A 25,861-nucleotide genomic window follows, 5' to 3' on the forward strand; every position below is an offset into this window, starting at 1 on the left:
TCAAAGCTTTCCCACCGCGTAACGTAGCATGCCGCGCGGCACCAAATGTGTTGTTTACATTCGCGTGAAACCGCGGAAGAGTAGAGTAGAGAGAGTAAATCGCTCCCCTTGCGCGAATTTATCCTATAGCGTTTTTATTCGCCGCGGTAGCGCGTGCATTTTTGGCACTTTGGCGAAAACAACAACAAACGGAATCTGACGTTTCGTGCGTGTGCGGTTTGTTTTGACTGGTTGTGGTCATTTTGGAGCCGTCAGCCGCGGTGCGGCCAAGGACAAATCATTTGACCGGGTCGGGCGCACTTATCGGGCCGTTATCGCTCGTTATCTTGTTAATAGTGGGCTGTGACGAGGGGATGGACACTCCTTATTGACATAAAATGAGAAAAAATTGCACTAACTCCTAGCTTGTTAGCAATTTGTTGTTCAAATTTACTTAATTTATGTTGTAATTAAAAGTGTATTATTATTTACAATTTTGATCAACTTAGTCAAGTGTCCTACCCCCCGGTTTCAAAGTATCACGTGAAGCTGTGAATGCGGCAATTGGCGAAAATCTCAGAAGATTGCGCCGCAATTGTTATCACGAAGGCAAGACATGCGATATGTTTGAGTGTTTTGTTTGGTAATCAATAGTTCTGCAGAAGTGTGTTTTTAAAAAGATATTTGTTAAAGTTAAAGTTGAATTTTAGGGTTTTCAGAACCAATCACGAAAATATAAATAAATTGAATTTATTTTGTCCATAAAAGAGAATGTTACTGTTTTGATTTTAAACACTGAGCAATTTGTTTTCAAAGTCAGATTTATAACTCAACTTTAAAAGTAATTCAATCAAGCTGAATCTACAACAACAGATAAGTCTGGTTTCATTCCAGTGGTCTTTTGTTTCCACTTGGCCGTTGAGCTACTTGCTATTCATGATTTTATCAAGTGATGGCTTCTATCCTTGGGGCAGTGATAACAGCAAACACAAGGGTTTAAGGTCTTTCCACAGACAAACAGACCTTATTTTTGTAAAAGTACATTAATCAACAATTTATTGTTAATTTAAATATGTGGGAAGTAATCACAGTTTTTGAAAATGTTCCGTCTGTTGTGTTTTCCGTTTGTTTGTCAGTTGTTTTTCTATCGCAACAAATAAAAAATAAGAATTGACATTGAATTTTCTAAAAAAAATAACTCATAAAAAAAATATTCCATTTCCCTTTGCCGCGATGGATCCATTTGTCATCCACAAATTGAGCAATTCAATTTAATTTCAAGATGAACTGCTTTTTCCTTCTCATTTTTGGGATGACTACCCCAACTCTCCTTCTTCTTTCACTCGACTAGCCTGGTCACGAGACTGCGCCGCGTTATCATGGTCACAATTCAACAGTTAATTTTTCAAAAGGGCCTAACTACCCCGCTCAAACTAAATGCAAGCTAAAACAAGTTACGCCCTTTTGAAATATCAACGCCGAATTATGCCCAGCCTACTATATAGTCGTCATCACCAGTAATTAAATTAATGCAAATCGAAGCAAGCCGCCGCAGCGACTACCGACTTGGTGTTTGTTTTTCTTTCACTCTTTACTATTTTTATTATTCAAATTGCAACCGCTTATCACCCGCGTTCCCCTCCCGCGAAGCTGATAAGCCAGCGTGTTAACGAGGTGTGAAATTGATGTAGATTATAATTATGAATAATCAATTATTATTGCTGGGCGGCAGCGTTGAAGGCTGGCAGTGGAATCAGCGGTGTTGGCGAAGCATGAAAAATCGGACGTCAATAATTAAAAGTGGTGGTTTAAGGGTATTACAGAAAATTATTTCTTTTTTAGTAAGATTTAAGTAATAAAATATTTATGACATTTTGAAAGCATTTCTAAAAAAAACTGAAAAACAAAAAAAAAATAAACCTTATGGATGCTGATGCTGATTACTTACCCTGTTCACCTTGGTTGGTGTGCTTTTGGTTTGTTTGTTTGCAATTTTCATTAACAGACGAATGGGTAGCGTGGCATTATGGTTAACCCACAGAAAAAACAGGCGAAATTCTCCTTTAAAATACATCAATTTATAATTTAACGGCCAATTCAAATGAATTGGTTTCTCCATAAAAGTCTCACTATAAATTTGGGGGCTCTATCCAAGGCTCTATCCATAGAAAGGTTTTTTGCAAATATTTTAATCTCGAGAATGGATTTTCTGATCGGTGTCTTCGACAAAGTTGTTGGTTATGATTCGGACTATTCGGGAAAAACATGTACACTAGGGTGGTCCAAATCCGGACTTAATCCCTTGAAATCAAAAATTTACCCATCAGCTAAACTCCAAATTTGGGCTCATTCAATCCCTCCCTCTAAGCCTTTGTATGGAAAACATCGTCAAAATGTCTAAAAAAATTTAGATACATTGTGACAATTTTTCCCATACAAACTTCAAGGGCTTAGAGAGACGGGTTCCCGTGGTCAGAACGACCCAAATTTGGAAGTTAGCCTAGTGATAGACCACCAAACTAATTCCCATTTGTTGATTTCAAATTGAATTTGGAATGAAAAAAATACTTAATAAATGAAAAATAAAATTAATAAATTAATAATTAATAAATGAAAAATAAATGAAATAAATGAAAAAAATACCAGTAAATTTTTGAAAAACTAAATGCGGTTAAATTAAAATGTATGAAAACAGATTTTTTTCAGTAAATCGCAAATCGCTAGTTCTAAACGATTTTTGGGAATTTTGTGTTGTATGGAAACATTGCTTCCTGTTTCCGAAACATCGCGTTTTTGACACCCCAATATAGATCTTTTTTTCAAAATAATACAACGGGGCGAATCTGGAGTACAGTATAAATTGGGACAGCAATTTTTGGAGCACTTCCCTAGTGACATTTTAGGTTTTAAGTAGACCATAAATGCCTATTTAGGTTGTATTTAAGTATTTAAGAGCCATGATTAAACCTGTAAGTTTAAAATTATTACTAGGGTTAAATTCATGAAAATTGGAAAACAATGCAATATTTTGATTTTTTTTATGTCTGTTAGAGCGTCCAATTTCCCGGGGTAGCAAAATTCCCGGGAAACGGGAAATTTTCAATAAATTTGAATTTGAAATTATTGAAAATTGTTTTGATCCTGGTTCTGAATAATATTTTGCAACAAAATTGTATACAATAGCCACTTAAATGGTCAAAATAAGTGTGATGATCAATTAATGGCTTGACTGCTTGTAAATTAAATAGAACTTTAAGAAAATATATCAATTTTCTAAATTTATAAGTTGTCTTTAAATTCGTTCAAAATATCAAAAAATAATGATTTGTTTTTTGTTGTTGATAAGAAGTAGGTAGGCTATTTTTTTCAGACATCCATAAATAAAAAAAATTTCGATGGTTTTGTTCGAACGCGAATCAGTTCAATACGGAGCGTCTTTGTTGCGTTAGGTTCGTGTAAGCCCAAGGAAGATTTATACGCTAACTATTTGACACTTTGGCCACTCTGGAACCGATTCCGTATTTTGTATGGAATTGTATGGAAAAAAATACGTGAAATCAAATTTTGATCACAGGAGGCTGAATAAGCAGAAAAGCAATTAACGTCAACAAACGAAAAAAAGGGAGAACGAAGTTTGTCGGGTAAGGCTTGTTTTTTATATAATACAAAGTAGTTTTTTAAATGACTATTTAATGATTCAGCCTAATAAATGACATCGGTTAAAAGAATTTTCATGGAAAAAAAAGTTGTTTGGTAGTTTCATATTTATACCTCTTACGCCCTTGGTAGCTCTCATGCTCTATAAATGTTCATCTTTAAACTTTTCTTGCCATCCCTCTTTTAGACATTTAATGATACCAATTCAATTTTCAGCCAATTTGGTCATGGTAAACAAAAACGTAAAAAAAACTCAATTTTGATCTTCTTGATGGGAAGTGGTACCTTATTTTAAAATGATATAACAACATATTTTCGCTCACCAAAATTATACCATTGACAGTTGCAAAGTAACCGCCGACCTTACAAGTCGCATTCTCAACGCCAGTCCGCAGTTTGTGTGCGCGTCGCCGCTTTTTTTAAAATGTGCACCGTAGACAAAAACAGTGTGGTTCTGGACTTTTGTCAACTCCAAAACCAACCAAGCCCAAAGCTTGTAAAAAAATTTCTCGCAGACCTTCAAGTAAACCAAGAAAACTTGCGAGCATTGCAATTATGCAATAGAAGAAAAATAGCCGTGTTGCAGTTCGCCGACTCAGCAATGGTCGTCCATCATCGACAAACCTCTGGTATATCAGGGTTGCAAAATCCCGATTTACCTGGACAACAACGCTACGGAAGTTCGTGTGCTTGACCTACCTCTAGGCATAAGCAATGATGACGTAGTCAAAGTGATGAGTAAATACGGCGAAATTTTGACCATCGCCAACGACCGCTGGATTAACTTCTTCCCAGGAATCCCAAATGGAGTTCGGACCCTGCGGATGTTGCTGAAACAGCCAACGCCGAAATCAATCACTGTAAACAACGCTGCTGCAGCAGTGACGATTATAGGCAAAAAATCGCTTTGCAAACTCAAAGCAAAGAACAAAAAATGTGCGGATTCGAGTAAAAAGGTTAACCAAAAAAGCAGTACACAACCGATTGAACCCGAGCCAAGCAGCAGCAGCAGTAAAAGCAACAATAGTAAACCAGAACAAAATGCAATGGAAACAAGTGAAATCGACGAAGAAGACAAAGATGGATTCGAGACCGTGCTTTCTAAGCACACCCGCCGCCGAAATCGCTTACAGGCATATTTGGACGCGGAAGTAGAACTAACAAAAAAACGAAGAGAGATGGCTGCAGAAGAAACAGATGAAGAAGATGAGGATGTCATAAAAGCAAAATATTATAAGAAAAAGTGTTGTGAGATAACTTCTAAATCCCTGGAAGAAGAGGACGAAGATAAACTTGAAGAACTTGATAATTCATTCTTTAAATATTCTGCTAAATATTTGAAACATAGAGAGAAATCGTTAGAAAAAAGGCATGGTAATAATTATTGAAGTGATTTTAAACTCTGTAATATTTCCTCTTTCACTATCCACCTTGAAGAGATGAATGCACAATGGTGTAAAGTCTCTATAATAATAATAAAAAAAAAAAAAAAATTATACCATTAACTTTTGTTGCCCAACAAATAAACAAGATCTATTCCCAGTTGTGTATGCTTCAGAAATGAATGTCATCTGAATTAAATTGAATTTAATAAATTAAAATGAAGTTCCGTTTTTTTAATTTGGAAATTAAAAAATTCGTGCCAAAAAGTTATGTAAATTTTTAAATTCGCTGGAATTTCGGAAATTCCCGGAAAATTTGCAAATGGGAAATATATTTTTTCGGGAAATTCCGGGAATTCCAGGAATTTTGTTTTCCGGGGACGGGAAATTGGACGCTCTAGTGTCTGTTGAAACCAATAAAAATACCAAATACTGTGCAGTAACAAGGCCCAAACAGCTTGTGAGATATGTTTCAAATGAATTTGCTTGATTTCCAGGTTATTAATTTAAAGAAAAATCTCATGAATATTTTTTTATAGTTTTGAAAAAAGAAGTCTATTTTTATCAAGCATTCAAACATGTTCTCGTTTCATGGTTTGATTTGTATTATTTTTTTTCTCTAAATTAAAAAAATACTTTTTTTTGCGCATTACCTGAAAAAAAGTTTGTAAGGAGAATTTTTTCATGTCCCCAAATGTATTATTTAAATGGAAAAAAATAAATAAAATAGAAGATAATATACCAGTACACTTGTTTTGCAATAAAATAAAACTTTTTTGCGTTTATTCATAAAACATCGAAATAAAATAACTAAATAGTAAAAAAATGTGTAAATTTCGAAGCTGTAATTTTTGAAGGTTGAATATTACCTCTTTTATGATGTAATTTTACCTCAATTTAGACTGAAAAAGCGACATTACAACAGAAAAGTGGTAAAATTTCAGAGGTAAAATTACACATTTTTTCTGACATAAAAGATGTACCCCTTTCCAGATGTAATATTACCATGATTTTTTTTTTCTGTGAGTTCAACCATGCTTAAATTGATTACCAATGCAGAAAAATGCATTTTAAATAGTTTTCAATCGTTTGCACGTCTTTTTGCATTGTTATTTGAAAAAAATACTTTTCTGTCCTCTGATTTTTCAAACAAATTCTGAAGGGGGGCTGACTAGCCCTAACTGTTTTGTATTATTTTTACAATTTTTTTACAGAATTTTGGTACCACATATTGGGAAAAACGTAAAGAATTTTACCTTGACCAAGAGGGAGGGACAAATACTTTAAATGTTATTTGTATTTGCATTATTTTAAGTGCAATATAAAAAATGTATGAAAACTAGTATGAAAATGATCTTGACATAGTAGAAATATTTTTTCGAAGAACAAAATTTGCTTTGGTAAAAATGAAAAAAAGACCTCTTTTGTGAACAAATTGGGCAGTAAAGGGCTAACGAAAAATAAACAAAAATAAAGTTAAGCAAAGCAAATGATTTGGAAAACACTCAAAAATTTTAAAACTCCTTGAGAACCTGCCAAATCACTTCCCATAGCATTCTTAATTTAAATCACTCATTGAAAAACGCGACGCACACAGTGCTCTCAACCTGGCAGGACCATTAAAAATTTGCGCCTATTTTACCCTCTCTCAGAATTGCAATAAATTTCCACCTGCGTCCTTTCTCTCGCGCTAGCCAAAGCAGTAGGCTGCGAATAAATGTCGTTACGGTAACGAGACCCCTTACTTTTCACCATAATTCACGCGCCCGAAAAGCCGTCCCCGTTGCACACTTGACTTAATTGACCAGCTCGCTCCCCCTCCCCCCCTTTTTGCAGTACCGTAATGAGTTCATATATCTTAATGAGGCGGTTTGCTACCCCACCCACACTCCCCTTAGAGTTTCATCTTACCTGGTAGCCTACTGCGTTGGTTGCTGCATTTGCACGTGGTTTTGCACAGAAACTTTTTCGTTCCACGTGGTCCCTGAAAATGAAGCGGTTATTTGGTTTGTGGCACCTCTATTTTTCCCCCCTCTGCTCGAGGCGCACACAATTTATGTACTTTCGAGGAGAAGTTTGGAGGGGGGGGGACGATTTTCGGAACGGAAATAAATTGAGGCAAAATTTAATTTCTCCACAAAATTCATCATACGAAAAAGTTTTATTTATTCTAGTTTATGTGTGTATGTATGTGTGAGTGTGCCATATTTTCCTATTTCAGCCAGAGAAAATTGAATAAGTTTTTCCCAGCCACAATCGTGCACGAATTTGTCCCCTGAATTGCTGCGAACGGAACATGGCGCTCTACGCCATTTTAGTAGGTCAAGATCAAAGAAACAACATAAACTAGCTCTAGTAACTGAGCCAAGTTTCAAACATAACGACCACGCAATTATAGTTACTGTCGTTGTGCTTTTGTAAATGTTTTTGTGTGGTTATTTTTCCCCGACTTGAATTCCTCTCCAAAACCGAGCGGAATTTTCTTCCCAGTACCAGAAACCAGAGAGCAATCCTCGAGACTAAGAGTACAGTATACATGGGGAATGATGAATGAAAGTGAGCAGTCAGCAGCGCCAGCAAGTATAGAATAGTACTGAATTACGCTTGAATCGTTATGAATAGCGGCGAAAGTGAGCATTTGCTGAAGGGAAAAGTTTGAATGTGGTTAACGCGTTGGGGGAACGGTGGGCTAGAAAAAGGTTTGTTTAAAACAAATTTTACCCAATTACCTATATATTTAGACACAGGTAAAAACAAAAATATAATAATGGTTAACAACAACTAATGCAATATATAACAATAAAGTGGTTTCATACACCAAGCCCAAACCTTCTGTCAAGAATTAGATCATTTGGATCGGTAAGGGTTTACCCACTGAACATAAACAAAAGAGTTCTAACATGAGGTTCCAGGGTCATAACTCTTAGAAAATTTGGTTGATGTGCACAACTTTAAAAAATTTCTGTACCTAAAGATTTCATTTACATTTTGCAAATTTCTGATAAAAGCATAACTATTACCATGCTTTAGGAATTTAGGAATTCTTTTTATCTGACAATTTTTAAAATTGAGCTTGAAATTTTACTTTTTTTAAGTGATATTCGTTCTCTTCAAAATTTGACAGAGAGAAAAAAAGCTATTTAAACAAAATACAACCCTGCAGGAAGTTAATTTAAAAAAATCTATATTATTGTGAGAAAGGTACTAATCACCTTTAGGTGGAATTAGTGCCGTCATCTGGGGCGAATCGGGACACATGGGCGAATTGGGATAGCTGTTTTAGCCTCGTTACTGTGCATGGATATTTTTTATTGGTTTCGGATAGAACAATACAGATTAACAAAAATAGTGCATTGATTTAAAAATTTCAAACTTTCAGGTGCTCTAAAATCTGCTGTCCCTATTTAGACCGTAGTCCCGATTCGCCCCAGATGACGGTAACGTTTTTTAAGGTTATAGTTTCCTCAATTACTTGCCTCCAAAATATTTTCACATTATCAAGAAGATTGACACAATTGTGAAACATTTGAAAATACTTTTTTTAACGTTAATTTTTAATTATTTTTTTTAAATTTTAATGTTTTTTTTTCAAAATAATTTTGAATTGTAGGCCTTTAATTTACAAATGATATTTACAGGCCTGTTTTTTGTTTTGTTTAGACATTAGGGTAAACTGTGTTAGCGATTTTGGTCGATTTTTTCAAAAACCACTTTTTTAAATCGTCCAGCGTCTAGCCCAATAGTCAGTTTTCTAGAGCCACTGCATCCTCTGATGTACAGTATGTAAAAAAAGTATTTACACCCCTTGGGCACTATGCACATTTTGTGATGAAACATGTTAACAATTTAAAGTTTGATAGAAACCTAGTACAACGTTTTGTTCAAAAATTCATGCTGAACATTTTGCTATAAAAAGCTCATGAAAAGATGATTTCCATAAAAAGTTATATAACAAATACTATTACAGAAATCAAAAAAGGTGCAAAAAAAGTTTGTACACCTTTTGAAAAATTAACACAAATAAAGTTATTTGTTGACAAATCACCATAAATCCAGTCTACGAACTCCAAATAGGCATCCTTGACTGATTAAATAAATAATTTGGATTGAATATAAAGTTTACTAACTACTTAGTATAAAAGTTGTTATGGTTTTGCTTGAGCAACCTGACAAAAATGTATGGAGTTTCGTAATTTTTGGCACGTGGATCAAACTTACTTTTTGCCCAGGTATTCAAAAACGTGGGTTTTATAGAAAACCTAGATGTATGTGTATCAAAAGATCGAAAATTTTATGCCCTTTCCGATGCCACATAGGTTGACTTGTGAATCATGGACCGGTTCGGATGCCGGCGGATTTTCCGACGACGTAATTCCGGGTTGGTACAAAATTCCACCGAAAAATCTATTCTATCGATACAAAGACCCCAAAACGGTGTTATACCCACTCTAAAATGTTTATTTAGCAATTCTATAATAATATATTGACATTAAGTTGAATTAAAAGTTTTCAAAATTAAGTTTAGATAAGTTTTATATAGAATTTCGAGAGTTATATAAACTTTTATACTAAGTAGTTAGTAAACTTTATATTCAATCCAAATTATTTATTTAATCAGTCAAGGATGCCTATTTGGAGTTCGTAGACTGGATTTATGGTGATTTGTCAACAAATAACTTTATTTGTGTTAATTTTTCAAAAGGTGTACAAACTTTTTTTGCACCTTTTTTGATTTCTGTAATAGTATTTGTTATATAACTTTTTATGGAAATCATCTTTTCATGAGCTTTTTATAGCAAAATGTTCGGCATGAGTTTCTGAACAAAACGTAGTACTAGGTTTCTGTCAAAATTTTAATTGTTTACATGTTTTATCACAATATGTGCATAGTGCCCAAGGGGTGTAAATACTTTTTTTACATACTGTATAAATGAAGCGAAAACAAAAACAATTTTTATGACAATGACAAGAAAATTTTTCATCCAAACGGGCTTGAAATTTCTTACTATCGGGACAACTTTGTTTTAACCTGGACTAATACTAACAATCAACAGGCGAAAATAAAAAAGTAGCGGAAATTCTCGTATTTTTGGCAGGTCACTATTAAAACAGGGGTAATTCTCCGCCAACTCATACAGCAGTTGCCCCGACCCCTCTTCGATTTGCGTGAAACTTTGTCCTGAGGGGTAACTTTTGTCCCTGATTACGAATCCGAGGTCCGTTTTTTGATATCTCGTGACGGAGGGGCGGTACGACCCCTTCCATTTTTGAACATGCGAAAAAAGAGGTGTTTTTCAATAATTTGCAGCGTGAAACGGTGATGAGATAGAAATTTGGTGTCAAAGGGACTTTTATGTAAAATTAGACGCCCGATTTGATGGCGTACTCAGAATTCCGAAAAAACGTATTTTTCATCGAAAAAAACACTAAAAAAGTTTAAAAAATTCTCCCATTTTCCGTCACTCGACAGTAAATTTTTTTGGAACATCTCATTTTATGGGAAATTTAATGTTATTTTTGAATCTACATTGATCCAGAAGGGTCATTTTTTTATTTAGAACAACAATTTTCATTTTAAAATTTCGTGTTTTTTCTAACTTTGCAGGGTTATTTTTTAGAGTGTAACAATGTTCTACAAAGTTGTAGAGCAGATAATTACAAAAATTTTGATATACAGACATAAGGGGTTTGCTTATAAACATCACGAGTTTTCGCGATTTTACGAAAAAAAAGTTTTGAAAAAGTTGGTCGTCATCGATCATGGCCGTTCATGGTCACCTGCGACAGACACGGACGACGAAACAAAGAGAAACGCAAAAAATAACTTTTTCAAAACTTTTTTTCGTAAAATCGCGATAACTCGTGATGTTTATAAGCAAACCCCTTATGTCTATATATCAAATTTTTTGTAGTTGTCTGCTCTACAACTTTGTAGAACATTGTTACACTCTAAAAAATAACCCTGCAAAGTTAGAAAAAACACGAAATTTTAAAATGAAAAATTTTGTTCTAAATGAAAAAATGGCCCTTCTGGGTCAATGTAGATTCGAAAAGTACATTAAATTTCCCATAAAATGACATTTTCCAAAAATTTTTACAGTCGAGTAACGGAAAATGAGAGAATTTTTAAAACTTTTTTAGTGTTTTTTTCGATGAAAAAACGTTTTTTCGGAATTCTGAGTACGCCATCAAATCGGGCGTCTAATTTTACATAAAAGTCCCTTTGACACCAAATTTCTATCTCATCACCGTTTCAGGCTGCAAATTATTGAAAAACGCCTCTTTTTTTCGCATGTTCAAAAATGGAAGGGGTCGTACCGACCCTCCGTCACGAGATATCAAAAAACGGACCTCGGATTCGTAATCAGGGACAAAAGTTACCCCTTAGGACAAAGTTTCACGCAAATCGAAGAGGGGTCGGGGCAACTTTTCCCGATTTCGTGTGAGTTGGTAGAGAATTACCCACAGCTTATTTTTCAAATCTGTGTATAGAAACTTGCTTGCTCACTTCCTTTTGAGTTATTTATCACTCGATTTAAGTTGAAAACACTTTTTATGAGCTGTAATTAAACGTCAAAGTGCTGACATTAGAGGCACGATAGAATTAGAAGCTGTTCCCCAAAGTTTTTTTTTTCAACTGTCCTTATCTTAAAAAATGTATCAATTAAACAAAAATATCAAAAAATGTACACAACCATTAATAAATATATTGTTTTCCTTAATTTCTTTAAAAAATGTGAGTAATTCTTCTGACTATTTCCTATCAAGTAATCTAAAAAACTTTGCAGGCAACTACTATAAAATATTAAAAGAAATTCAGGCTAAAATGGGTTGAATAATTACTTTAATTAATTTAATGACTTTTCGTTTGCGAATATGGTTTTATTTTAAAAAATGTTGCAATATCAGTTTTGCTTGAGTTATAAAACGTCCATGGTAGAAGGGGAGATGTTTCGAAATTAATAACGCCGATGTGGTTAGTTTGACTGTCCAAAACGTTCTGATTTTATTGTAATCGAAAAGTCCCCCAGAGCCTCACACATGAGGTACTGAGGTTTTGCTTACTGAGCATTAACCGAGCTACTTGCTTTAATCGCGGCGAGGTAAACGAAGTTTAGCTTTGTTCGCAGTTTAGGTTACTGTTGTCGGCTGTGCTGACGATTTTGATGGCGTCGATCAATTATGCGGAAAGCAATTTCCGTAACTCTTGAATTTTTTTTTTTTTTCAAAAAATCCCTTATTCGATAATTTACAATTTATCGACAACAGTGGCTCAAAATATGACAACAGTGGCTCAAAATATGTCTGTTCCGGTGCCCAAAGGTCTTGACCATGTCAATTATTTTTGCAGGATGATGTATTAGAATGATATCTTGTAGCTTTGTATCATTTCATGCATTGTTCTGCGAAATAGATTTTGTTATATTGACCAAAGACCCATATAGCAGGGCCGAGGTACCCCAACGGAATCCGGAATATCTCCGGAAAAAGTGGACCATATTTGTCCCCCATCTGACAGTTGAATATAGACAAATCTGGATCTTTTGCAACCGGAAGCATGCAAATTGGTCAATTCTATGAAAAGTTACGAGATTTTTAAGAAAAAAAAAATAGGGGTTAAATGACTACCCGAGCGTTTGAGTGTTAAACATGGTCTAAAACATTCGCCAAGTTTTGGGAAAAAAAAACTTCACGTTTCAAATACAGTGCTGACTCGATCATCCGAAGGCCTCGGAAAAAATTCACTTCAGATAATCGAATCAAGAAAAAAAATATTGTTCGGTGTCTTATTCTTAATTCACAAGCTTATGACCCCCAAACTACGCTAAAGAGATTTAGAATTTTTAATTCCAAGATGGCGGCCATTACGATGGCGGTAACGAAATATTGAAGAAATAAAAAATGCATTTTATTATTTAATTTGCAATCAACTATTCAAATTTGACTTAAACGGGGTCGCAGAACTCGAATGTGATGTTTAAAACAAGAAAAAGAAAAAAAAATCGTGATCCGATTATCCAAAGTCCCATACAAACCTTCTGATAATCGAACTTCGGATGATCGAAACATTGGATAATTGGGGCATCGGATTTCGAGTCTGAACTATATTTTGCAAAAACTTCCATTATCTTAACCACCGGCCATAACTAAACCCGCTTCGCTATCTCAGTTGATGTTCACGAGCTGAAAGGGAGAAATTTTTCGCTGGTTTTTCTCATTTTCTCGCCGTCAACACCGCCAAATACTGCTGTCTGTCTGCACAGATTGTATACCGCTCGTTTTTTTAATCCATGTAGAAAACTCTCGTCTAACATTTTAATTATTTACTGACTCTGTTTCTCACTAATCAGAAAGGGAAAATAAGGGATCATCTGCTTCACGACGAAACGAAAATGAACGATGAAACAAATAAAACTAATCTAGATTTATTCTTTTATTTCCACTTTTTTTTATCACACTCAACATTCAGCACGATATGAAAGTCCCCTCGAGCGATGGGGTCCAGTTCGACCCCCTCGGTATCGATGACACAATGCCGCGATGCAATCAAAGCAACCGTCCAGCATGGGGCTGCTAGATGATCAACAACCACGTGGCCATCGCCGTCGTCGTCACCATGGCTAGCTGTGATCGGTTTAGAGCCGTGGCTGCAACAAAAACTAACCAAAACCAGCACGCGGCATTCGAGCAGATTTCTGTGAATAAATAAATAAATTTTATTATTTTCTGGTTGCGCCTGTCTGGCGAGTGTGCTTGTGTTGTGCGGGATAGTGTGAATTTAGGAGGAGATGGGGATGGTTTGGGGTAACGTTGGCAATTGTTGGTTTGTTTGGCAAAAAATCGAATTCAAAATCGATGTGCTGAGCTCGAAAGCGGAACAAACTCAAAGTCAAAAAGTAATTCAAAATGTAAAGCACGCAAGAGCGTTTGGGGATTGCGAGCTCTGCATGGCAAATGTTTGTTTTGGAAATCGCGATAGGGTGGTTCAAAGAGACAAAATATATTAAACGATTAAAATGTGCTGCGATTGATGGTTAACCACCCTATCGCACCAGATTTAGATTTATCCCATCGAAAAAAAAGCACCAAGTCGCAGCTCAGGCGCAATTGAAAACACTTCTCTTCTCACGCCACACCCTTCTCCGGCAAAGTTGGCCACGTTCCCTTGCCCCTGCCATTAGGCAACCAGCTTAGCGCGAAAAGTTTATCCACCCAGCGCGCTCTGCTCTGAAAATCGAGCTGCTGCTGCTGCTCATGTTTTATGCGAAACATTAAAATTTATGCGACGCGTTTTTCGAGGCGATGTAATCTGGAATCGATTCGATGAGGTTAGGATTCAATATTTACTCGCGAAACTGAGAAGAAAAACTTTGGTGGCAGAGGCCTACTAAGGTTTTACTTAGAGGAGAAGGATAAGAAGCTTTTTCGTTTTTTTTTCGAAATGAAAATTTATGTTGGTTCAGTAAAGAAATCAAAAGAAGCCATGTGGTTAAATAAGACCGTATGTGTGTGGCATGGGTTGTTGTGACCCAGCAGCAATGCTGATTTGTTTATATAACGCTGGCATAAATTTGCAATTTGTTTTTTATAGCTTGATTCTTAAAATAGGTTTTTTTTAAATGCTACACGTTGAGAAGATTTTGTGTAAAACGTACAAAAATGGCTTAAAACGCACATCTTATTCTTTCAAAATGAAATTACAAAATCTAATTTTTTTTTTACATTTTAACATTTTAACATTTTAACATTTTAACATTTAAACATTTAAACATTTAAACATTTGTAACATTTGTAACATTTGTAACATTTTAACATTTTAACATTTTAACATTTTAACATTTTAACATTTTAACATTTTAACATTTTAACATTTTAACATTTTAACATTTTAACATTTTAACATTTTAATATTTTAACATTTTAACATTTTAACATTTTAACATTTTAACATTTTAACATTTTTACATTTTAACATTTTAACATTTTAACATTTTAACATTTTAACATTTTAACATTTTAACATTTTAACATTTTAACATTTTAACAATTTAACATTTTAACATTTTAACAGTTCAAAATTCTAAAAAACCAAAAATCTACTAAGCAATTTTTTGCGTTACTTTTTTAAAGAACGCTCCCTTGCTTCAAAGTGTTCGTGAGAGTGGTATAAAAAGTGACAGTTGTCAACAGGCCTCTACTGTAAACCAGACACCTACCTTTCCTCCTGCTCCCCGCTCCACTCTTGCCCATCTTGGACACGGTGGCCGCACTGCGCTCCGTCGTCGCAATCTGGTGGTACTGATGGTGCGACAGATAGGGCACTCCGGCCGCGCCCACCACCCCGACGAGCCCAACCCCGCCGACGCCACTGCCCGGTCCCTGGGCCATCGAGGCCGCGATCGTACTCTCGAAGGCGTACAGCGCCCGGAAGCCGGTCCCGTCCAGCCGGTCGTTCGTGGCCAGCGTCACCCGGAAGAAGCGCCCGTCCGAGCGCACAATGAGGTCGCGGCGGGCGCCACAGTAGAGGCCAAACTTGCGGTCCCGCGTCACAAAGTTGGAAAATTCGACCGTGTCGCTGGCCGAGTTTTCGTCGCAACTGGGAGGGGGAGAGGGGGGAGAGAGGAAATAAACGAGTGTAAATAAGTGCGTGAGTGCGAATCGATGTTTTGGCGAATTTTACGAGCTAAAGACAAACAAACTAAGAGACAAATGAGCATCGTTTCGGGTGAAGTCGGGAAGAAATTCCGTTCGAAAAAAACAGGGCAAATTGTCGCAACAAACACATTTGTAGAAAATTACAAAAATAGGACTTAAAAAAAGTTAATCAAGAGTCTTGCTTTCAAAAGCCTTATTTGAGCATTATTGTCATAGAAAATTGACGGTATATGTCATGAGTCGGTATAAGTCAAGTGTCGGCATAAGCCAAGTGTCAGCATAAGTCAAGTGTCGGCATAAGTCAAGTGTAGGCATAAGTCAAGTGTCGGCATAAGTCAAGTGTAGGCATAAGTCAAGTGTCGGAATAAGTCAAGTGTCAGCATAGGTCAAGTGTCAGCATAGGTCAAATGTTGGCATAATGATAGAAAAAATAACTTTGAAATGAATGCAATCAAAATTAGGCAACATTGACGAAAACCAAAAGAAGATTCCATCAACCAAATTATGTATTCCAAATTTTTGCCGATAAAAATGAACTCGCAGTAGGCCATTTCCGGCCAACATAAAATAAAAAAAAAAAACAAAAAAAAATAATGGCGCATCGGCAATGAAAACCGGATGCGATTATCATTATCATCATCCGCGTCGTATCGCTTACGGCAGAATTCCCTCGATGTCAAAGTAGGTGAACCGGATCAGCACATAATCGAGTGGATCCCCGTAGAAAAAGTAATTGCACCGGATGTTCCTGCAAGTGAAAAAAAAGAAAGAAAGAAAAAAGAGGGGAAAACAACTTTCAATTTCGGCAGTCAGCCACCTTGAAAATGACACCCGAGACAAAAGCAAATAATGACTGTCAATGATTCTTTGTTTTCTTCATCGCTTTTCTCTCGGGAGATGACCGAAATGGATCGAAAGTGACATTTGATGGTCGTTCCGCGGTGAATTTGTGAGCGTGATTTTGAGTGGGTTATTTTTAGCCGCCATCTTTGAATCGTTTGAGATGCGAGCGAACGAGCGCGCGGTTTGCTTTGATTAGTGTGGCATTTGAAGTTTGTTTGGTTACACAATTCTACTGTTGTTGTTGTTGTTGTAATAAATCAAGCTGACCTTGGGTAGGCCCCCGGGAAGTTGGGCGACTGGATCCAGCCCTGGCTGGAGGCGTTCTTGAAGTAGTGAAACGTGCAGTCCGTCTTGTTGGGCTGGTAGCCCGTGGTGACGCCGTAATCTGTCAAAGAGAAGCCAAACTGTCAAAATTTCGATTCAAAAACTGTCAACAAACGGCGCAACTCACTTGTCACAAAGGAGAAATCCGCCGTGAATCCCTTGTTCTCGGTGTTGTTGTAGGTACTCCGGAACTCCAGCATCAGCCAGGGCCCGTTGGACAGGATTGGCTTGGGCAGTGTGTCCCCGCAGAGCGTCTCCACGACCTCGTCTCGACCGTCCACTTTGAAGTAAATCTGTAATAAATAAATAAACTCCTTTGGCATTTCGCTAGAACTGTCATTATCGTTGCAAATCCGCTGTGTGCGATCCAAGCAATCTGCTTCAAAGTGATTAACGCCAGCTCGTTCCCACCTTTTCCCTAGTAATCCTGAATCAACATGGCGGCGGGTGGCTCCAGAAAGCTCATTTTCACTCGAATTGGACACGTTCCGGATGGGAAGAGGAACCGACCGACCGAAGTGGTTCCGGATTAGAACGAGTGGAAAACGTGTGATCATAACATTACTCTGTCGCTCTCCGTTTTGGATGTTGGAGTTGCAGCTGGGCACCACCTACTCGCGGGAAATGTGCGGGAATATGCAAATATTGGCCACCGAGTAGTTTTCCGGTGTGCTTCCGATGGGGGTGGAACTTAATTAATTTTACAATTTAAACAACTTTTTGATCTTATTGGAAAAATGTGAAATCCTCAATTTACTAAAAAAAACAGAACAAGTTTCATCCGAAAACAAATATTTTTTTCCAGTGTCCAAGTTTGCTTTGATCCGCCACATTCCGATCACCCTTGGGAAATAGGGCGCACGCGTTCGCTTCTTTATCTCTTTTCCATAGAAATGATAGTGATGCGGTAATTCACGGTGTGTTTGATAGAGTGAAACAAAATCGAAATTTGAAATAATTTTCTTATTTCATTTTCATTTTCAGCTATTCCACGTTAAATTTGGCATGGGAGTTCTTTGTTCAAAGTATTAGACCCGTATTTTTTATATATTCCACCCTTTTTGTTGAAAAGTACACCATGCACTTCGGATTGCTGCGCAAAATCAAACTTTTTTTCAGTAAAATCGCTGTTTCTCTCCAATAGTTCATTTTAGTTTGAGGTTTACATTGATTACTATGTAAAACTGTCTGGGGAACACGATGGTGATAAAATAAAAAAAATAAAAATATAAGGAATTGGTCAAAACTGAATTTTAAAACTTAAAACGTTAAAATATAATATTAGGGGGCATTTAAGGGTTAACATTTTATTTTCATCGAATTCCTTGGACAATTTTCTTATACACTCAAACCCCGATGGTTTGATACTAACTGTTGTCAAACGAACGGGGTCACTTTTTAGTTTGACACCCCTTTTACACGGATTTCACACACACTACCAAACGTTTGTTTTGATAGTGTTCGTGAGCGCCGTGTAAAAAGTGACAGTTCGTCACTTTTTAGTTTGACTTTGACCAACCAACGGGGTACAAACTAAAAAAGTGTCAAACGAAAAAAAGACCAACCACCGGGGGTTTAGTGCATTGAAATGCAACCTGTAGAAAGTCTTTTGCCCAAATAGTTGCAAAGTTATGATTAAAAGAAAAAAAAGTTTTTTAGAAAGTTGTCAAAAAGAGGGCTGTGCCAAAAATATAGGGATGGTCCAATCAGCTCCAAACTTGGGATTCCTGTAAACTATCGATCGATGAACGATCCCTCCAAGTTTGGTCCAAATCGATGAAGGTCGAGTCCAAAAGTGTACCCAGTTGACCTGGAATTTTTGTCATTTTTGTAATTTTTGTAATTTTTGTAATTTTTGTAATTTTTGTAATTTTTGTAATTTTTGTAATTTTTGTAATTTTTGTAATTTTTGTAATTTTTGTAATTTTTGTAATTTTTGTAATTTTTGTAATTTTTGTAATTTTTGTAATTTTTGTAATTTTTGTCATTTTTGTCATTTTTGTCATTTTTGTCATTTTTGTCATTTTTGTCATTTTTGTCATTTTTGTCATTTTTGTCATTTTTGTCATATTTGTCATTTTTGTCATTTTTGTCATTTTTGTCATTTTTGTCATTTTTGTCATTTTTGTCATTTTTGTCATTTTTGTCATTTTTGTAATTTTTGTAATTTTTGTAATTTTTGTAATTTTTGTAATTTTTGTAATTTTTGTAATTTTTGTAATTTTTGTAATTTTTGTAATTTTTGTAATTTTTGTAATTTTTGTAATTTTTGTAATTTTTGTAATTTTTGTAATTTTTGTAATTTTTGTAATTTTTGTAATTTTTGTAATTTTTGTAATTTTTGTAATTTTTGTAATTTTTGTCATTTTTGTCATTTTTGTCATTTTTGTCATTTTTGTCATTTTTGTCATTTTTGTCATTTTTGTCATTTTTGTCATTTTTGTCATTTTTGTCATTTTTGTCATATTTGTCATTTTTGTCATTTTTGTCATTTTTGTCATTTTTGTCATTTTTGTCATTTTTGTAATTTTTGTAATTTTTGTGATTTTTGTGATTTTTGTGATTTTTGTGATTTTTGTGATTTTTGTGATTTTTGTCATTTTTGTCATTTTTATCATTTTTGTCATTTTTGTAATTTTTGTCCTTTTTCTGATTTTTGTCATTTTTGTCATTTTTGTCATTTTTGTAATTTTTGTCATTTTTGTCATTTTTGTCATTTTTGTCATTTTTGTAATTTTTGTCATTTTTGTAATTTTTGTCATTTTTGTCATTTTTGTCATTTTTGTCATTTTTGTCATTTTTGTCATTTTTGTCATTTTTGTCATTTTTGTCATTTTTGTCATTTTTGTCATTTTTGTCATTTTTGTCATTTTTGTCATTTTTGTCATTTTTGTCATTTTTGTCATTTTTGTCATTTTTGTCATTTTTGTCATTTTTGTCATTTTTGTCATTTTTGTCATTTTTGTCATTTTTGTCATTTTTGTCATTTTTGTCATTTTTGTCATTTTTGTCATTTTTGTCATTTTTGTCATTTTTGTCATTTTTGTCATTTTTGTCATTTTTGTCATTTTTGTCATTTTTGTCATTTTTGTCATTTTTGTCATTTTTGTCATTTTTGTCATTTTTGTCATTTTTGTCATTTTTGTCATTTTTGTCATTTTTGTAATTTTTGTCATTTTTGTAATTTTTGTCATTTTTGTCATTTTTGTAATTTTTGTCATTTTTGTCATTTTTGTCATTTTTGTCATTTTTGTCATTTTTGTCAATTTTGTCATTTTTGTCATTTTTGTCATTTTTGTCATTTTTGTCATTTTTGTCATTTTTGTCATTTTTGTCATTTTTGTCATTTTTGTCATTTTTGTCATTTTTGTCATTTTTGTCATTTTTGTCATTTTTGTCATTTTTGTCATTTTTGTCATTTTTGTCATTTTTGTCATTTTTGTCATTTTTGTCATTTTTGTCATTTTTGTCATTTTTGTCATTTTTGTCATTTTTGTCATTTTTGTCATTTTTGTCATTTTTGTCATTTTTGTCATTTTTGTCATTTTTGTCATTTTTGTCATTTTTGTCATTTTTGTCATTTTTGTCATTTTTGTCATTTTTGTCATTTTTGTCATTTTTGTCATTTTTGTCATTTTTGTCATTTTTGTCATTTTTGTCATTTTTGTCATTTTTGTCATTTTTGTCATTTTTGTCATTTTTGTCATTTTTGTCATTTTTGTCATTTTTGTCATTTTTGTCATTTTTGTCATTTTTGTCATTTTTGTCATTTTTGTCATTTTTGTAATTTTTGTAATTTTTGTAATTTTTGTAATTTTTGTAATTTTTGTAATTTTTGTAATTTTTGTAATTTTTGTAATTTTTGTAATTTTTGTAATTTTTGTAATTTTTGTAATTTTTGTAATTTTTGTAATTTTTGTAATTTTTGTAATTTTTGTAATTTTTGTATTTTTTGTCATTTTTGTATTTTTTGTCATTTTTGTATTTTTTGTCTTTTTTGTCATTTTTGTCATCTCTGTCATTTTTGTCATTTTTGTCATTTTTGTCATTTTTGTCATTTTTGTAATTTTTGTCATTTTTGTCATTTTTGTCATTTTTGTCATTTTTGTCATTTTTGTCATTTTTGTCATTTTTGTCATTTTTGTCATTTTTGTCATTTTTGTCATTTTTGTCATTTTTGTCATTTTTGTCATTTTTGTCATTTTTGTCATTTTTGTCATTTTTGTAATTTTTGTAATTTTTGTGATTTTTGTGATTTTTGTCATTTTTGTCATTTTTGTCATTTTTGTCATTTTTGTCATTTTTGTCATTTTTGTCATTTTTGTCATTTTTGTCATTTTTGTCATTTTTGTCATTTTTGTCATTTTTGTCATTTTTGTCATTTTTGTCATTTTTGTCATTTTTGTCATTTTTGTCATTTTTGTCATTTTTGTCATTTTTGTCATTTTTGTCATTTTTGTCATTTTTGTCATTTTTGTCATTTTTGTCATTTTTGTCATTTTTGTCATTTTTGTCATTTATGTCATTTTTGTCATTTTTGTCATTTTTGTCATTTTTGTCATTTTTGTCATTTTTGTCATTTTTGTCATTTTTGTCATTTTTGTCATTTTTGTCATTTTTGTCATTTTTGTCATTTTTGTCATTTTTGTCATTTTTGTAATTTTTGTAATTTTTGTCATTTTTGTCATTTTTGTAATTTTTGTCATTTTTGTCATTTTTGTCATTTTTGTCATTTTTGTCATTTTTGTCATTTTTGTCAATTTTGTCATTTTTGTCATTTTTGTCATTTTTGTCATTTTTGTCATTTTTGTCATTTTTGTCATTTTTGTCATTTTTGTCATTTTTGTCATTTTTGTCATTTTTGTCATTTTTGTCATTTTTGTCATTTTTGTCATTTTTGTCATTTTTGTCATTTTTGTCATTTTTGTCATTTTTGTCATTTTTGTAATTTTTGTAATTTTTGTAATTTTTGTAATTTTTGTCATTTTTGTCATTTTTGTCATTTTTGTCATTTTTGTCATTTTTGTCATTTTTGTCATTTTTGTCATTTTTGTCATTTTTGTCATTTTTGTCATTTTTGTCATTTTTGTCATTTTTGTAATTTTTGTAATTTTTGTAATTTTTGTAATTTTTGTAATTTTTGTAATTTTTGTAATTTTTGTAATTTTTGTAATTTTTGTAATTTTTGTAATTTTTGTAATTTTTGTAATTTTTGTAATTTTTGTAATTTTTGTAATTTTTGTAATTTTTGTAATTTTTGTATTTTTTGTCATTTTTGTATTTTTTGTCTTTTTTGTCATTTTTGTCATCTCTGTCATTTTTGTCATTTTTGTAATTTTTGTAATTTTTGTAATTTTTGTAATTTTTGTAATTTTTGTCATTTTTGTCATTTTTGTCATTTTTGTCATTTTTGTCATTTTTGTCATTTTTGTCATTTTTGTCATTTTTGTCATTTTTGTCATTTTTGTCATTTTTGTAATTTTTGTAATTTTTGTGATTTTTGTCATTTTTGTCATTTTTGTCATTTTTGTCATTTTTGTCATTTTTGTCATTTTTGTCATTTTTGTCATTTTTGTCATTTTTGTCATTTTTGTCATTTTTGTCATTTTTGTCATTTTTGTCATTTTTGTCATTTTTGTCATTTTTGTCATTTTTGTCATTTTTGTCATTTTTGTCATTTTTGTCATTTTTGTCATTTTTGTCATTTTTGTCATTTTTGTCATTTTTGTAATTTTTGTAATTTTTGTAATTTTTGTAATTTTTGTAATTTTTGTAATTTTTGTAATTTTTGTAATTTTTGTATTTTTTGTCATTTTTGTATTTTTTGTCTTTTTTGTCATTTTTGTCATCTCTGTCATTTTTGTCATTTTTGTCATTTTTGTCATTTTTGTCATTTTTGTAATTTTTGTCATTTTTGTCATTTTTGTCATTTTTGTCATTTTTGTCATTTTTGTCATTTTTGTCATTTTTGTCATTTTTGTCATTTTTGTCATTTTTGTCATTTTTGTCATTTTTGTCATTTTTGTCATTTTTGTAATTTTTGTAATTTTTGTGATTTTTGTGATTTTTGTCATTTTTGTCATTTTTGTCATTTTTGTCATTTTTGTCATTTTTGTCATTTTTGTCATTTTTGTCATTTTTGTCATTTTTGTCATTTTTGTCATTTTTGTCATTTTTGTCATTTTTGTCATTTTTGTCAATTTTGTCATTTTTGTCATTTTTGTCATTTTTGTCATTTTTGTCATTTTTGTCATTTTTGTCATTTTTGTCATTTTTGTCATTTTTGTCATTTTTGTCATTTTTGTCATTTTTGTCATTTTTGTCATTTTTGTCATTTTTGTCATTTTTGTCATTTTTGTCATTTTTGTCATTTTTGTCATTTTTGTCATTTTTGTAATTTTTGTAATTTTTGTAATTTTTGTAATTTTTGTCATTTTTGTCATTTTTGTCATTTTTGTCATTTTTGTCATTTTTGTCATTTTTGTCATTTTTGTCATTTTTGTCATTTTTGTCATTTTTGTCATTTTTGTCATTTTTGTAATTTTTGTAATTTTTGTAATTTTTGTAATTTTTGTAATTTTTGTAATTTTTGTAATTTTTGTAATTTTTGTTATTTTTGTAATTTTTGTAATTTTTGTAATTTTTGTAATTTTTGTAATTTTTGTAATTTTTGTAATTTTTGTAATTTTTGTAATTTTTGTAATTTTTGTATTTTTTGTCATTTTTGTATTTTTTGTCTTTTTTGTCATTTTTGTCATCTCTGTCATTTTTGTCATTTTTGTCATTTTTGTAATTTTTGTAATTTTTGTAATTTTTGTCATTTTTGTCATTTTTGTCATTTTTGTCATTTTTGTCATTTTTGTCATTTTTGTCATTTTTGTCATTTTTGTCATTTTTGTCATTTTTATCATTTTTGTCATTTTTGTAATTTTTGTCCTTTTTCTGATTTTTGTCATTTTTGTCATTTTTGTCATTTTTGTCATTTTTGTCATTTTTGTCATTTTTGTATTTTTGTATGCATCAACCCCACCATGATTTCGTTTCAAGCTAGACGAAAGCAACAGGATTATGAAAATTTCCCTGCTTTGGATCAGAGTGGGGATTCCTCCCCCGCAGGCAACATCAGCAGGTACCAGTGTCACATACAAACTCACACGAGATAGAGTGAAAGAGTCACTCCATGAATGCTATCTAGAGCTCCGCTCCATTGCGGCTTCAGAGGAGAAAGATTCGCACATTTTCCTCCCCCTAAACCCTCAAAAGGTGGATCAGGTTCCACGACACAGAGTGAAGCAACAGTAAAGGCACGTACATTCGTCGTTGACTATCTATTAATGGATTCTGGGCTCTCGCTGGGAAATCCACAGAATGTTCTAGCTTGTATGGAAATTTGAGAGGGGCACCTCTTTTTGGGGAGGTTGAATTTTTCAAAGCGGATTCCGGGGCTACGATGTCACGAACGTGGCTCGATTGGACCATTTCACACTTTCCGAACGGGGTTAGGGGCACTCCACCTCTTCGAGGTGAAAACGGAATTTCAATCGGAAAAGTGAATCAAAAAATAAATTTCAAGTGCTTCGATTCATTACCGCAGAGTTCGAAATTGATTCTGGGCACGCTCTTAGCCCTTAACAACCACGATATTGTCATTTAAAAAAAATCATGAAATTTCAATCAAAAAAAAAAATTAAAAAAACGAACCCAAAAATTTCAGTTTTTACATAAAAAACAATCCTTAAGAATGGCAACGCTGTCAAAAGCATTTCGAACATCTTTTTTTAAGTGCATAAATACAAAAAGTAAAAAAAAAGTTGAAATTGAATAAAACATAAAATAATTAGCTTTTTCAACAAAACTGTTGAAGTTCTACATTTCGGAATATCAGAACATTCCCTTAAGAGGGGTTAATCTAATTTTCTCTTTCACTTCACGTTCAAACCGATTGCAACTGAAAAAGGAACTTTTTGCTCTTGTTCAATTTGCCCTCCCCCGTCCTCCTTCCACACTACAATTCGCTCACGTACTGTTTGATTTTTCCTGACCCACCACCAAAAGCTCGAAAAGTTTCCCGCCCAGCCAAACATTTGCGCAACACTTTTATTAATGGTTAAGTCGTTTCGCGCCCCCCTACCCTACTTGAAATGGATTTCCCCAAGTGCAGTACCGACCTCCCTCTTCAACACCACTTTTCAAAGGGGTGTTATTTTGACCGAAAAGTTTTCACCTTTTTTTTTCAAACCGTTCAAAATTCGTGCCAAAATGAAGTTGGCTTCAAGCGGAAAAACTTCGACTAAAGTAAGAAAGTACAAAGAAGTTGAAGAATTCTCGACGACTGACTTAATTTGAGCGGTGCCAGAAGGGGAAAAGAAAGCTCAGCAAGCGGTGCGAGGGTGGGTTTCATGTTTCTTCACCCGTGCGAGAAATGTGAAATCATGGCTTGCTTTTCTGGGGAAATGGTTCTTGTTTCAACAGCAACGCTGGATTCAGAAGGTAGCCGCGTCGGAGATCGATTGGTTTTGGCGGGGAATTGGATAAGAGGGTGCTTTGCTTAGAGGGTGAGATTTTCGAAGCAAGCAGGTAGGAGAGCGATAACGTGAACTAACTGGGTGCATTGAATAATGGTACTGATTGTGGATGTGTAAAGTAACAAGTATTTTGATGGAAACAAAAACAAGCGACTAACAAGATTTGTTATTGTCCGTTTCTCTCGAATGTACACGCCGCGCGGCATTTCAGAATGTGCCGCAGACACTTTTGCCAGCGATTTTCTGCACTATTGGTGCAATAAAAAACATTCCCGGCAACAATGCCATGCGATTCGAAGAAGAAGATCAACAAAAACAAAACGCACAGTATGGGATTTGACAGCGCGCATTTGCCAAAATGCGTCGTTTCGAGGCTGGTATGCCGCGTGTCTTTTTCGGGAATACGCGCAATATGTATGGAAATTGTCCACTGGTTTGACATTTCAAAAAAGTTTCCTCGTGGTTTATGGATGGTCCCTTTACATAAAAGTCTAG

The 25,861-nt window shown here is 33.4% G+C and overlaps 1 protein-coding gene and 1 long non-coding RNA gene across 10 annotated transcripts in view; one reads left to right on the forward strand and one right to left on the reverse strand.

Moving 5' to 3' along the window:
- Window positions 1-13,437: 13,437 nt before the first annotated feature.
- Window positions 13,438-25,861, reverse strand: part of LOC120423345 (suppressor of lurcher protein 1) — an 80,204-nt gene continuing 67,780 nt past the window's right edge. For 8 of the 9 annotated variants that reach the window (XM_039587121.2, XM_039587117.2, XM_039587119.2 and 5 more), the window contains 5 exons: window positions 16,969-17,134; window positions 16,785-16,902; window positions 16,333-16,422; window positions 15,236-15,615; window positions 13,438-13,714 (listed from right to left, as the gene is read on the reverse strand). In XM_039587121.2, the coding sequence (XP_039443055.1) occupies window positions 13,593-13,714; window positions 15,236-15,615; window positions 16,333-16,422; window positions 16,785-16,902; window positions 16,969-17,134 (876 nt within the window). In that variant the 3' untranslated portion in view covers window positions 13,438-13,592. The remainder of the gene's footprint in view (window positions 13,715-15,235; window positions 15,616-16,332; window positions 16,423-16,784; window positions 16,903-16,968; window positions 17,135-25,861) is intronic. The other variant, XM_039587122.2, reaches the window with a different exon arrangement.
- Window positions 16,989-17,453, forward strand: LOC128093199 (uncharacterized). Its single transcript, XR_008212321.1, has 2 exons — window positions 16,989-17,128; window positions 17,264-17,453. It is a non-coding gene; the product is annotated as an uncharacterized LOC128093199 (long non-coding RNA).

Source organism: Culex pipiens, chromosome 1, assembly GCF_016801865.2.
Source record: "Culex pipiens pallens isolate TS chromosome 1, TS_CPP_V2, whole genome shotgun sequence".
NCBI lineage: Eukaryota > Metazoa > Arthropoda > Insecta > Diptera > Culicidae > Culex > Culex pipiens.